Source organism: Myxocyprinus asiaticus, chromosome 16, assembly GCF_019703515.2.
Source record: "Myxocyprinus asiaticus isolate MX2 ecotype Aquarium Trade chromosome 16, UBuf_Myxa_2, whole genome shotgun sequence".
NCBI lineage: Eukaryota > Metazoa > Chordata > Actinopteri > Cypriniformes > Catostomidae > Myxocyprinus > Myxocyprinus asiaticus.
Window position 1 is genome coordinate 20,156,505 of NC_059359.1, and position 13,665 is coordinate 20,170,169.

Here is a 13,665-nt window from a genome sequence, read left to right on the forward strand (position 1 = left end):
CACGTGGCTTGTTGAGCGCATTGTCACGGAGACATAGCTTGCCGCGGTGGAGGCTTCACGCCATCCACCGCGGCAACCACGCTCAATTCACCATGCGCCCCACCGAGAACAAACCACATTATAGCGACCACGAGGAGATTACCCATGTGACTCTACCCTCCCTAGCAACCAGGCCAATTTGGTTGCTTAGGAGACCTGGCTGGAGTCACTCAGCACGCCCTGGGATTCGAACTAGCGAACTCCAGGGGTGGTAGCCAGTGTATTTTACCACTGAGCTACCCACTGAGCTACTGAGCTATACACTGCATAGTATGTAGTAAGCTTGACACATCAAGATCAAGAAAGAAAAGGCAATATAATTTTTACACAGATATGCCACTCGAACTGAGTTGACTGAAGAAGGTTAAACATTGAAGGCTGACTGAAATGCATATTTCTCAGCATCTGTAATAATCAGAAATGAATCAATAGTTTAATGTAAAATATCTTAAGCTAAGTGGCACATGGGGTTGAGTTTTAAGGGGGGGGGGGGAATTTAGTCTATGCCTCCGTTTACTCAAGATGGAAGTGAGCTCACATTTTTGTTGTGGAACTTGTGAGTCTCAGCTGGAGATGAGACTGGTTGTCAGATACACACAAGGAAAACAAACATGGGCGAGATCCCATGAGTACAATTACAGCTCCTCACTATCCACCCCTATTTACTGCAGGAAAAATTCTACTGTCTTAATCAAACGCCTCTGACGATATTTTATTTAGGGTTGTGTGTGTTTAATTTGCCTGAGACCTGTTTTCTGATGTGTGTGAGAAAAGAACTGAAACATTAAAGACGTGTAATTTTGTGTTCATTTTTTGTGAAGTTGTAGTGTAACAAAAAATAAATAAATAAAGCCTCCTCGACAAAGCAACAACAACAAATTACACGACATATTTCCTGTTGCTTGGTTTCTCGCACTGGTTAGCACTCATCAAAAATCAAACATTTTGCATGGTTATGCTGGTCTACCAACTAGCCCAGCACTACACTAACATGAACTAGCATAAACCAGCCTGGAACAGCATGAAAATTCATGCTGGTCAAAGCTACTCTTTTCAGCAGGGAGTGTGGTCAGACAAAATAATAGGATACGTTATGAAAGGAGTTTATATTTGCGTGTGCATGCATGTGTATGCATCAGTAATAACACTCACTTGTTGGGATTGTAAACATCTATGTCCTCCAAAACCTGGGTGCTGTATGTGGAGTTTGGGTGTGTGCTGGCGAGAATCTTCAGAACTCGTCCATTTTCCGAACCCAGAAACAGAACTGTGTAGTTTTTATAAGGCCCAGCTGCCGTGTCCACTGCAATCAGGGTCAGCTTAAACCTAGATGCAGAACATGAGCTTATTAGTAAACAAACAAATTATAAACTTTATCAGAATAATAATTGTTAATTCATCTTCCAGCACTGTTGATGGTTGCCATTTCTCAAGAGAGCGGACGCAAATGTCAAGAAAACAGCTGGAGAAAGAATTAGAGAAAGAGAGAGGGAGAAACATAAACAAAGATTGCTAAAGTAACGACTGGATGTGTCTACCTGCTATTGGAGCATGCAAACCGGAGTGTATGTGTGTTTACCTGCTGGTGGTTCTTGTGAAGCATGGTCGGTTGTTGACAGAAGGCACAGCTTCGTCCATTAGTGGGTAAGACTTAATGAAAGTAAGTGTCTCATCAGGGAAATTGGTAGAGGACTTATAACCAGCAGCAGGGCCATCACCTGCACATGATCCTGGCCTAGAGAGAGAGATGAAAATAAGAGTACTCTGTGAGTTGCCTAAACGGTCTTAAAGTCCCATATACTGTAAAGAGGCTGGTTTGGGTTCACCTGACCCCAATCGGATGTTTCTTAGGGGGTGTTCAAAAATAGCTGGACAGAGCAAAACAAAATTGAAGTTGAAGAGTCTTGTTTTAAAACTTGGACTATTTTTAACTTGACACAAAATCTCAAAATCCAATACAGGATGGCAGAATGCTAAAAAAAAAAAACAACACAAAATGGCAAAAGTCGTCCCTCTGAATGTGTATGGCTGTAGCCTCATTGTTTTAAATGGAAAGAATTTAAAGATGCAACTTTTCTACCACCCCTGGAGTCGTGAGTTCGAATCCAGGGTGTGTTGAGTGACTCCAAATTGGCCCGGTTGCTAGGGAGGGTAGTCAAATGGGGTAACCTCTTCGTGGTCATGATTAGTGCTTCTTTCTCTTAATGGGGCACGTGGTAAGTTGTGCGTGGATCGCGGAGTGTAGCATGAGCCTCCACATGCGGGGTCTCCGTGGTGTCATGCACAACGAGCCACGTGATAAGATGCGTAGATTGATGGTCTCAGAAACGGAGGCAACTGAGACTTGTCCTCCGCCACCCGGATTGAGGCAAGTAACCGTGCCACCACCAGGACCTACTATGTAGTTTTTACCATTGTCTAACACAGTGTTTCCCAACCTTTTTTGTGCCACGGCACACTTTTTATGACTAAAACATTCTACGGCACACCACTATCCCACATAGGCTAACCATCATCAATATTTTTCCTTTTCAAGAACTTGTCCATGTTTTCTGTCCGTCTTAGTAGCATGTTTACTTGTAATGTTTGAAATTCGGCTATGCAAAAATGTTTTTATAAATAAATAGTATTTTGGTGAGGCTTGCTTCTGTTTCACAAATTTGTTCAATTTTATTAACTGATTAGATCAGTGACCCCTTCTGGAAATGTCACTAGGTGGCGACAAATGAGCGTCTTATGTGCTATGAGTGAGTCAGTGAATCATTTTGAGTCGTTCATGACCAAAATCTACCAAGAGACTTTATAGTGTTTAAGCATTAAAAGAACAAAGCAGATCTATAGTCTTCCTTCAGTCTGAGCATTATTTTTCATCCAAAAAGACAACAATAACAGTCTAATAATAGTGAGTTTCAATAACGTCCTTACCTTCTCCTTTATTAAAACTTGCATGGCTACAAAACTACTGACTCCAGTATAAGAATTATAAACACAAAGCAGATCTACGGTATCATTTTCCTACAGTAGCCTATTTAAACTGCTGAGCATGGCTTTTATCAGAAAAGACCAAAATAACAGACAAATAATAATAATTTTGAGTTTCAATAATGTTCTTTCGTCATTGTAAAGTGCATTTCACATGAGTTGAGTTGAGGCATCAATGCTCCGTTCAACGCCAGCATCAAGTGCCGCATTGCCCTCCACATGACAAGAGTTGCAGAAAATGTCACAGAGGGGAGATTTTAAGAGTTTGCCATGTAAAAAAGCAGGAGGTGTGCACAATAAACATTGAAAATGTGTATTTGGAAGAGAGGAAAAAAGCTTGCAGTTGCTTTGATAGCAGAAAGTAATAAAAGGACTCATTTATGTTTAGGTCTAAGCGTTTTCTTGGTGAATTTAAATTAGTTCAGTAACTGGGGACTCTGATATTTGTAAACGATAAGGTAATATTTAATTAAAAGAAATGATGAGACATTCAATGTCTCTTCACAAATTTGGACAGTTTTTAAATATTTCTTGTTGCTTAGTACTCTCAAAGACATTATTGGTGAAGCAAAAACGTGTGTGTGAAAAACACTTTGGTGTAAAGTGGCGTCACTTCATAGACTTCAATGTATTCTGCAGCGCTGACGCGAGTCATGTGAAAGACCCTTAACGCGTATAAATATAAGTCACTTTTGCACATTAATCATTGCTCTTCACAATCACAAAAGTGACCACTAGTGTGCCACGGCACAGTAGTTGGGAAACACTGGTCTAACACACATACAACAAACAAAATTCATTGCAACCGTCTGCCACTATTAAATAAAAGCTGTTGCAATCCTCTCCTAGGTGCATCAGGCCAAACAAGCTGCTCTCCGACTTACAGAGAACAGGTTTAAACATGTTACGCCGAGCAAGAGGACAAGGATCAGGAAGTCTATATTTTGACACTTGTGTGTGAGGGGTGTGTTGTGTTTGGTTTGTTCTATATGCTTATTTGAAGATGCTCTCACATGACTCACCTGGGTTTGGGCACCATTTCATCAGGAACTGGCGTCCAAGCTGACTCGCTGTTTCTCTGCTCCTTAAATTTCCCATTAAAGACTTTCTCGATGTCGTCCATGTAGAATGCACACACTGCAGAACCGGTGATGCTGAGAGAAATAAAAGCTCTGTTTGATGGTTCTCTTTGATATTGTTACATATGAAACAAACACACTTTCCAACAAACAAGTAATTTGAAAACAATGGTTTTTAATGTAAAACAGTCCAAATGGACTGGATTTAAGGTCAGCGTGTATTGATGTGAAAACCAGTAAAAATATAAATACAAATGTGTTGTCCAGATTTCTCTGCATGGTGGGACTCCAGATTTCTCTACCTGTTGGCTTGAGTTGTAAAGACGCCCAGCACAGCAGGCCTGTGGTTAATCTGCAAGATGTTGGTTAATGACTGAAGAACGTCAAAGTAGAAGAATGAATCACCCGGAACTGAACAGTTCAGCCGAGCTTTCAGGAAAGACGTCCAGTAGCGCTCTAGAACCCGTGGAGAACCGCCGTTATCATTCTTACACACGCGAGCGACTCGGGAGAACACCACCTAGAGATACAGAGGGATGACAAAAAGAAGGACGAGAAAGATGAGTGTAAGAGCGTGTTATCCAAGAGCTTCCTCACTTACATTAAGTGTGATTTTTTTTTTTTTTTTTTTTTATCAAATTCATTCAGTTTTTAGTTTTTAAAAATACTGTTTGAAGTGTGCAGGTCTGACCTTCCCAAGGGTGGTGTACTCCACTGCAATCTCACTAAGGAAGAAGTAGACGTAGTTTCCATACTCGATGGCATGAAGGAAATGAGGTTCTAAATAAAAACAAAAACTGGAATTACATAGAATAAAAATAAATGAAATGTATGTTCTTTATTTATAAACTTTTTAAAACTGCTAGAAAACTATAAAATATTAAATTTATTTTAAAATATTAATGTTCAATTATAAAATACAGTGCTGTGAAAAAGTATTTGCCCTGTATATTATAAAGTATATTGTCCTGATTTCTTCTGTTTTTGTTGTATATTTCATACTAAATTGTTTCAAGAATTCAAATAAAATCTAACATTAAACAAAGGCAATCTGAGTAAACACAATATACAGTTTTTAAATGATAATGTTATTTATTGAAGCAGAAAAGTTATCCAATACCAACTGGGCCTGTGTGAATAAATAATTAACACCTTAGTTACTAAATCCACAAATCTATGAAACTGCATTCATAATGGGGTTCAGCTGGACTAGACACATCCAGGCAAGATTACTGCCAGCCCTCTTCAATCAAATCAACACCTACATAGAACTTTTTCAGCAGCATGAAGTTGGCTAAAAGGTCTCACCCAGTATTACACTATGCCAAGGTCATAAGAAATTCCAGAAATTATGAGGAAAAAGGTGACTGAAATACATCAGTCTGGGTATACAAAGGGTTACAAAGCTATTTCAAAAGCTCTCGGAGTCCAAAGATACACAGTGAGATCCATTATCTCCAAATGGAGAAACTTAGCACAGTAGTAAACCTTCCCAGAAGTGGCCGACCTTCAAAAATTCTTCCAAGGGCACAGCGAAGACTCATCCAGGAAGTCACAAAAAAGCCAAGGACAACATCCAAGGAACTGCAGGCCTCTCTTGCATCAATAAAGGTCACTCACTGTTCATGACTCCACTATCAAAAAGACACTCGCCAAAAATGGAATCCATGGAAGAGTGGCGAGGCGAAAACCACTGCTAACCCAGAAGAACATTAAGGCTCATCTGAATTTTGCCAAAACACACCTTGATGATCCTCAAGAATGTTCTGTGGATTGATGAGTCGAAAGTGGAACTGTTTGGAAGACAAGGGTCCCGTTACATCTGGTGTAAATCAAACACAGAATTCCACAACAAAGAACATCATACCTGAGGTCAAGCATGGTGGTGGTAGTGTGATGGCGTGGGGATGCTTTGCTGCTTCAGGGCCAGGGCGACTTGCAATAATTGAGGGAAACATGAACTGTGCTCTACCAGAAAATCCTAAAGGAGAACATCTGGTCATCAGTCCGTGAGTTGAAGCTCAAGCGCAACTAGATTATGCATCAAGACAATGATCCAAAGCATCGGAGTAAGTCCACCTCCAAATGACTCAACAGAAGCAAAATTAAAGTTTTGGAGTGGCCTAGTCAAAGTCCTGACTTGAACCCGATTGAGATGTTGTGGCAGGACCTTAAATGTAAACCCTCCAGTGTGGCTGAACTAAAGCAGTTCTGCAAAGAAGAGTGGGCAAAAATTCCACCACAGTGTTGTGAAATACTGATCTCCAGTTATCGGAAGCATTTGGTTGCAATTGTTGCTGCTAAAGGTGGCACAACCAGCTCTTTAATTTGAGGGGGCATTTCGTTTTTCACATGGGTGATATGTGTTGGATATATTTTTTTCTACTGAAGCAAAAACTCCCATCTATCTATCTATCTATCTATCTATCTATCTATTTGAAAACTGTATTTTGTGTTTACTCAGGTTGCCTTTGTTTTATGTTATTTCTCCTTTGAAGATTTAAAACAATTTTGTATGAAAAATACACAAAAATAGAAGCAGGAAGGGTGCAAACACTTTTTCACATCACTGTAATTTTATACATTTATTTGTACATCTTTCAATTTACATTTATTTATATTTATAACATAAATATAATATATTTATTTAGGTTCTACCACCCAAATAATAAGTTCCTGGTCATGTGACAAACCTCGTAGCCATTTTGAGTCATATTTTACAGTTCTCAGGACAGGACTGCTTTCTCCTAAACTTCGATAAATCACTGCATCACTTGCTAGAAAATCAGTCATTGTGCCTGAATAAAAGTCACCACCTAGGAAGTGAGGTGAGAAATGAGTACTGATAAATCACTGATAAACAGCGCAAACATCAAAACCACAAAGCTAAGTTCAGTTTGGCTCAGTGCAGCTGTGTGTGTATATGGTAAAAGAGAGAGAGAGTGAGACGCTTTGTAAAATGTCAGTGGAACACTAGAGAGATTATAGGAGATTTGGTGTCTTCCTCACCAGATGCTCTGCCAACTCACCAGCAAATAGGCCAACGTTAGACTGGCGTGATTCGAAAGGGCAGCGGGCCTGACCAACCACTTCCTCTCCGTCCTGCTCCAGAGATGACATCTGACCATAGAGAGAGAAAAAAAAAAAAACCTTATAGCCACTGAGCCAAATAAAAAAACACTCCATATGCGACAGTATCTTGGATCTGTAAATACAATAATGCTTTGGTTGGAGATGTGGCGCATATGCTCCAAACACGCTGAGCTGGAGTACTCACATGAGTAGCGCAGGTTCGAGTCTGGCCTGTGACATGTTCTAATCACCAAAAAATGTCCTTTCACGATCTGCTCTCTCTCTCTCTCTCTCTCTCTCTCTCTCTCTCTCTCTCTCTCTCTCTATATATATATATATATATACACACTGGTGGCCAAAAGTTTGGAATAATGTACAGATTTTGCTCTTATGGAAAGAAATTGGTACTTTTATTCACCAAAGTGGCATTCAACTGATCACAATGTATAGTCAGGATAATGTGAAAAATAACTATTACAATTTGAAAAAAAAATGTTTTTTTAACTTCTTAAACTACTTCAAAGAGTTCTCATCAAAAAAATCCTCCACGTGCAGCAATGACAGCTTTGCAGATCCTTGGCATTCTAGCTGTCAGTTTGTCGAGATACTCGGGTGACATTTCACCCCACGCTTCCTGTAGCACTTGCATTGATGTGGCTGTCTTGTTGGGCACTTCTCATGTACCTTACAGTCTAGCTGATCCCACAAATGCTCAATGGGGTTAAGATCCATAACACTCTTTTCCAATTGTCTGTTGTTCAATGTCTGTGTTTCTTTGCCCACTCTAAGAGCCAGTTGTCCTTTGTTTTTGAAGACTGTAGTGTACACCTTTATATGAAATATTCAGTTTTTTGGCAATTTCAAGCATTGTATAGCCTTCATTCCTCAAAACAATGATTGACTGACGAGTTTCTAGAGAAAGCTGTTTCTTTTTTGCTATTTATGAACTAATATTGACCTTAGGACATTCCAGTCTATTGCATACTGTGGCAACTCAAAAACAAGTAAAAAGATAATGTTAAACTTCATTGAACAAACCAAATAGCTTTCAGCTGTGTTTGATATAATGGTATAATGATTTTCAGTATGCTGTGGTAGTGATATGAACTGAAATATTGAAAAAAAAGAAATAATAATAAAAAGTATAGTTCTGACTCCAAATTCTGATTCTGGACGAGTTCAAAGCTGTTGTTTAAATATAATAGCAGGCTGTGCATTACTGTGATTTTTACCACAGTTAAGGGGTTTAAAGACATCCCTTTCCTGTGGTAAAATCATTGTGACTCACAGCCTCTTGTAAAATGTATTGCTTTAATAAAGCTTAAAGCAAATAATGTTTTGCCATTCTCTCCTCTTTTTACTAGGGTTTAGGTCAATTCTATTTCGATTAGGAAAGTAAAGTGATTTATGGCCACAGAAACAAACACACACACACACACATTTGTATTTCTATCCTTTTGGGGATTTTCCATTGAGTTATCTTGTTTTAATATGGAACTATTTAGAGCTACAAGATATTTTCTATCCCCTAACCCAGGGTTTCTCATACGAGTGTTCGCGAACCCCTGGGGACTTGTGAGGGGACTTCCGGGATTTCATGGGAGTGTGTAAACTAGAGGATGCATACAAAAAATGTCCGTTATTTACCAATTTTTAAAAACATTGATTTTTAAAAAAATTATTTACTTTTTTTTTATTTATTTTTGTATATCTCATATTAAGAAAAATGTACATACACAAATGGAAAGACATATGTTTTTAAAGCTGCACTATGTAAGATTTTTTGGTTAAAAATAAACAAATTGCCATTATTGATAGAGTACATATACAATCAATGTTCAAAACAATGTCCTTACCCCGATTCACTACGGTAAGCCTACAAAAATGATTTGTATTTTGAGCTATCATGTTCGATTTGGCGTGAAATTGCTGGCTAATGACGTCCATCTTTGCATCATTACATCATATCCGCACACACAGGAAAGAAGTACCGGCTGTCTCATGTTCCAGCTGGAGAAAATAACTATGCTGTTCAGCTCAGTTCAGTAACACTCACACAGTTAGGACAGCATCACTGCAGTCTAGATGGATGTTTATCTGTTATCCGTTTGGAAAAGTTGTTTACCTGCTATAATGCTTGGATATGTTTTCTGTTAGGGTTGTTGAAGCTTATCTTGCTTGTCATGCTTTTATGAATCAAATATTACTCTTGGGTTAACCGATCGTGATGTATCCATGTTGTCCGGTTAAGTGATTGTGACAAGTTTAATATGTATGACTTCTGAAATTGACTTCTTGTAATTGTTATATTGCATATTTAAGCATATTTTTATGTTTAATAAAGTATATTTTATTCCCATCATTATTGAGTCCTGGTTATTTGACCAAATGGTTGACCAAAAATCAACCAAGTTATTATTGTTTTATTTTTATTTATTTTTTAAATTTTACTAGTGTGAATGTAGTGCAATCTCTGATTTTGATAGAAATGCCAATGGTAAATTAAATAAAATAAAATGTATAAATACTATTAGAAAATAACAATAAATGTAATTAAGGTTAATTTAAATATAAAAATAATAAGAAAAATAGTGCAAAGACGTCAAATAGATTTTATTTCAAAAGGTTAACATTATTTAAAATATCAGGGGGTACTTCAAGTAAATAATTTGTCAAAGGGGATCGGCTGACAAAAAAGTTTGGGAACCCCTGCCCTAACCCAACCTGTAAACCAAACACTCACAGAAACATTTTGTGTTTTTTAATTTTCATTAAGACATTATTTTGTACTGTATGTTTATCAAGCTATTTCCCACATGGAAACTGTTGACTGTTACCCACAATGTCCAAGATTTCAGGTTTTACTATCTTTGCTGGATACATCTATAGAGCTGCATAGATATTCACCTTTCACTGAATTGAACTGGAACCGATCCGGTATTGTTTCCGCCCTAATATTCTCCTCTACTATCTGTGGGCTACAGGGCAGTGTAAGTGCTGGTGAGCTTCAGCAGGTGCTAATCCAGTGGGGATGACACACATTGTGACCCTGAATACCAGAGTGCCCATAGGATCTCTCAGCAGTAATGCACTGCTAAATGTGTGTTTGTAGCGTGTAATCCAGCAGTCTTTGTGAGGGCTCCTCCAGACCTACAGTGTGAATATCTGTGGATTCAAAGCATGTATGTGTGTCACCCAACAGAGGCAGTTAGCACACTGTTTTTCTGTGAGAAGCACAGGTCACTTGCTTCTGCCGTGTTTCAGACTAACGAGAGAATCTGGCACACTGTTCACACCTCCAGTTCACGAAAACAAACAAAACAAAACAGCCATGTAACACACCACCCACTGGTCCAAAACGTTCATACAACACTGCAGACAAGCTCCCTAAATTCTGCACAAAAACAATCAAACAGCACTCAATCATGGGACATATTTTGGAAAATATGATTTTCTATGCTCTTTTTAATTTATTAAAACTAAGCTTCAAAACTGGGTCAGCTGCAGAAACTGTCATGGTTATAATGGTACAACCATTGGCATACTGTATTTACCAGTTGGTTCTAAACTGGTAGGTCGCAACCCAAAAATGGATTCCGTGGCCCTATCAGAACAGACCTGGACAGCAGGGGAAAACAATGCTAAATGCAAATAATACAATGCAATTGATCATACAATTATACAGTATATAGCCAGGATAGCAAAATAAATAGGCTCATCAATTCTTAAAAGGGAGGAGAAACACCTTCCATTTCTTTTATTGTTGAAATCAAAGGCCAATGTTTGATTTTAACAACATATTTGTAGACATTTTGTATGATAAACAATTTTGGTACTGTGTTGGGTCACCACTTGATGTCCAATGTAAAATGTTGGTTGTGAAGAAAAAAAATGGCCGGGGAAGGGGCATTGCTCTCCTAGATTTTCTCCTAGACACCAACGTTTTCGCTAATCTGCGGGAAAATCACCCCATGGTGTGAGAGACAACACTCTAAGAGACAACTAGCTAAGATGAAAAAAGAAAGTTAACTGTTGTTGTCATTTGCAGATAATGTGTAACTTTCATGTAGCTGAAGAGCAGTTCGCTAAAACTCTGTTAGCTACACAGTAACATTTGCATCTTGTAGTAACAACAAAAATACAGTTGTAATCAGCTAATACTAAGTACTTTAATTAATAATGGCATTGTGGCACAATAGTGATTTGTATATTAAGTTCAAGTTGGAACACAACACAATCGCACGTTTCCAGTGTGAGTGAAATTGCGGTTGTTAAATTTGTAGCTAGCGCCTAGCTACAGTTGAAGTCAGAAATTTACATACACTTAGGTTGAAGTCATTAAAACACATTTTTTAACCACTCCACAGATTTGATATTAGCAATATAGTTTCGGCAAGTCGTTTAGGACATCTACTTTGTGCATGACACGAGTAATTTTTCCAACAATTGTTTACAGACAGATTGTTTCACTTTTAATTAACTATATCACAATTCCAGTGGGTCAGAAGTTTACATCCACCAAGTTAACTGTGCCTTTAAGCAGCTTGGAAAATAGCCAGAAAATGATGTCACGCCTTTAGACAATTAGCCAATTAGCTTCTGATAGGAGGTGTACTGAATTGGAGATGCACCTGTGGATGTATTTTAACCCTCTGGGGTCGACGGATGCGCTGGCACGTCCTGCTGGATTTTTTCCTCATAACAGCAGAAACAACTTAAAATACTCTGTCATTTTTGGGCATACAGATAAGTGTAACACATCATTAGAAACTATAAAGGGTTTACTTTTATTTGTGTACACTTACAATAACAACAAAACCTTGTGCTTTTGTAAAATAAAGAAAATAAACAGGGTGCGCTCTCAGCCGTCTCTGTCTCCGTGAGCATCTTTCTGAAACACGTCACAAAAATGAACTGAAACTCAGCGAATTCTTATCACACAAACATCAAACATATGTCTAAAGAAAGCTTAAAATGTCTACTTTTAAATAAAACAATTCAAATTTAAAACAAATATTCTCCTGCAATGTAATCTGTATGAAACAAAGCGATGTACAGTTTCTCCTGGCTCAGCTAATTATCGCTAATGTGATCACACCCACCAGCAGAGCACGCTATTCATACGGTAATGTGCTGAGGCGATCAATGCAAATGGTAAACGCCCCCAACATGCCTTTAAAAGCATCAAGTTCATCATCAGATTCATTCACTTTTCTGCGCGTTTGGAAGATGGCACGCTACCCAGGTGAGGAAACTCTACAGATGGTCCTGGATAGTGACGAAGAGTTCACATTTTCTTCAGAAGAAGAGCGGGAATCCGACGAGGAACATTTGCATTTTGAAGAGCGACTTGATCCAGCTGAAGATACAATTTCGGATGAGTAAGTCTTTACTTACATTAGTTGACATGCTATTTTATATAAACATGTACATATTTTACTAGTTGGACTATTTCCAGACTTGCCAGCCAGGATTCAGAGTATTGAAATTTGAAATATGTCCTAATAGGCAAGTTTTAGTTACATTTAAATGTTGTTTCAGCTAAAGCAGGTATTTAAATTGTATGCTGTATGATATATATATGTAAAATGATATAAAAATAAAATGAATGTTTAAATTATAGTGTTTAGTGTATAGTGTTTATGCTGCCTCATTATCACCAATGAAGCTTGTGCTTGCAAATATCTGTTCGGGTGTAAATGTGTAAAATGTGCTGTAAATATGCTCATATTAGAAAATCAGCATATTAGAAAATCAGCATATTAGAATGATTTCTGAAGGATCATGTGACAATGAAGACTGCAGTAATGATGCTGAAAATTCAGCTTTGATCACAGGAATAAATTGCATTTTACAATATATTCTAATAGAAAAGTTATTTTAAATTGTAAAAATATTTCACAATATCACTGTTTTTGCTGTATTTTGGATCAAATAAATGCAGCCTTGGTAAGCAGAAGAGACTTCTTTTAAAATCTCTATAGATCTAAAACTTTTAAACGGTAGTGTAGGTCTAAAGATGTTAAGTAAAGTCTTTATGTAAAGAAAATGTATAGTCAGATTATTTCTTTTAACTTAAACTTGATTTTGTGAATAAGCTACAAACAATACATTCAATCATTAAGTCTCCTCACATTCATTCTCTCTCAGGGGAAATGTCTTTGTCTTTTGTGAAATACATCAATATTCATGATCATCCACGCCTCCTCGCATATGGCCTTTCTAACACTAAAAGTGTCTTACAAAAGTTAAATGACTATATTGTTTTGTATGAATGGGTGATCAGGATGGTTTTCACATCATTTTTGTAGCAAAAACTCTAGGCTACAAGATCCAGTTCTCAAAAGTCTTGTGAACAAATGTTTAGTATGTGTTATATGGCCTTATTTCAGTGAGTATTTTCAAAAACCAAGCATAAATGTTACTTTCTCAAAAATACAAACATGTACATACATGTTGTTCACATATTATTGTAGTCCAGTTTGTGCTGAAT

The 13,665-nt window shown here is 37.7% G+C and overlaps 1 protein-coding gene across 8 annotated transcripts in view; it reads right to left on the reverse strand.

The window, feature by feature from the left end:
- The window catches only part of sema6e (sema domain, transmembrane domain (TM), and cytoplasmic domain, (semaphorin) 6E), a 211,955-nt gene that overhangs the window by 45,544 nt on the left and 152,746 nt on the right, over positions 1 to 13,665 (reverse strand). For all 8 annotated transcript variants that reach the window (XM_051721790.1, XM_051721789.1, XM_051721787.1 and 5 more), the window contains 7 exons: positions 7,130 to 7,220; positions 6,794 to 6,916; positions 4,792 to 4,880; positions 4,403 to 4,620; positions 4,044 to 4,175; positions 1,619 to 1,774; positions 1,192 to 1,365 (listed from right to left, as the gene is read on the reverse strand). In XM_051721790.1, coding sequence (XP_051577750.1) covers positions 1,192 to 1,365; positions 1,619 to 1,774; positions 4,044 to 4,175; positions 4,403 to 4,620; positions 4,792 to 4,880; positions 6,794 to 6,916; positions 7,130 to 7,220 — 983 coding nt within the window. The remainder of the gene's footprint in view (positions 1 to 1,191; positions 1,366 to 1,618; positions 1,775 to 4,043; positions 4,176 to 4,402; positions 4,621 to 4,791; positions 4,881 to 6,793; positions 6,917 to 7,129; positions 7,221 to 13,665) is intronic.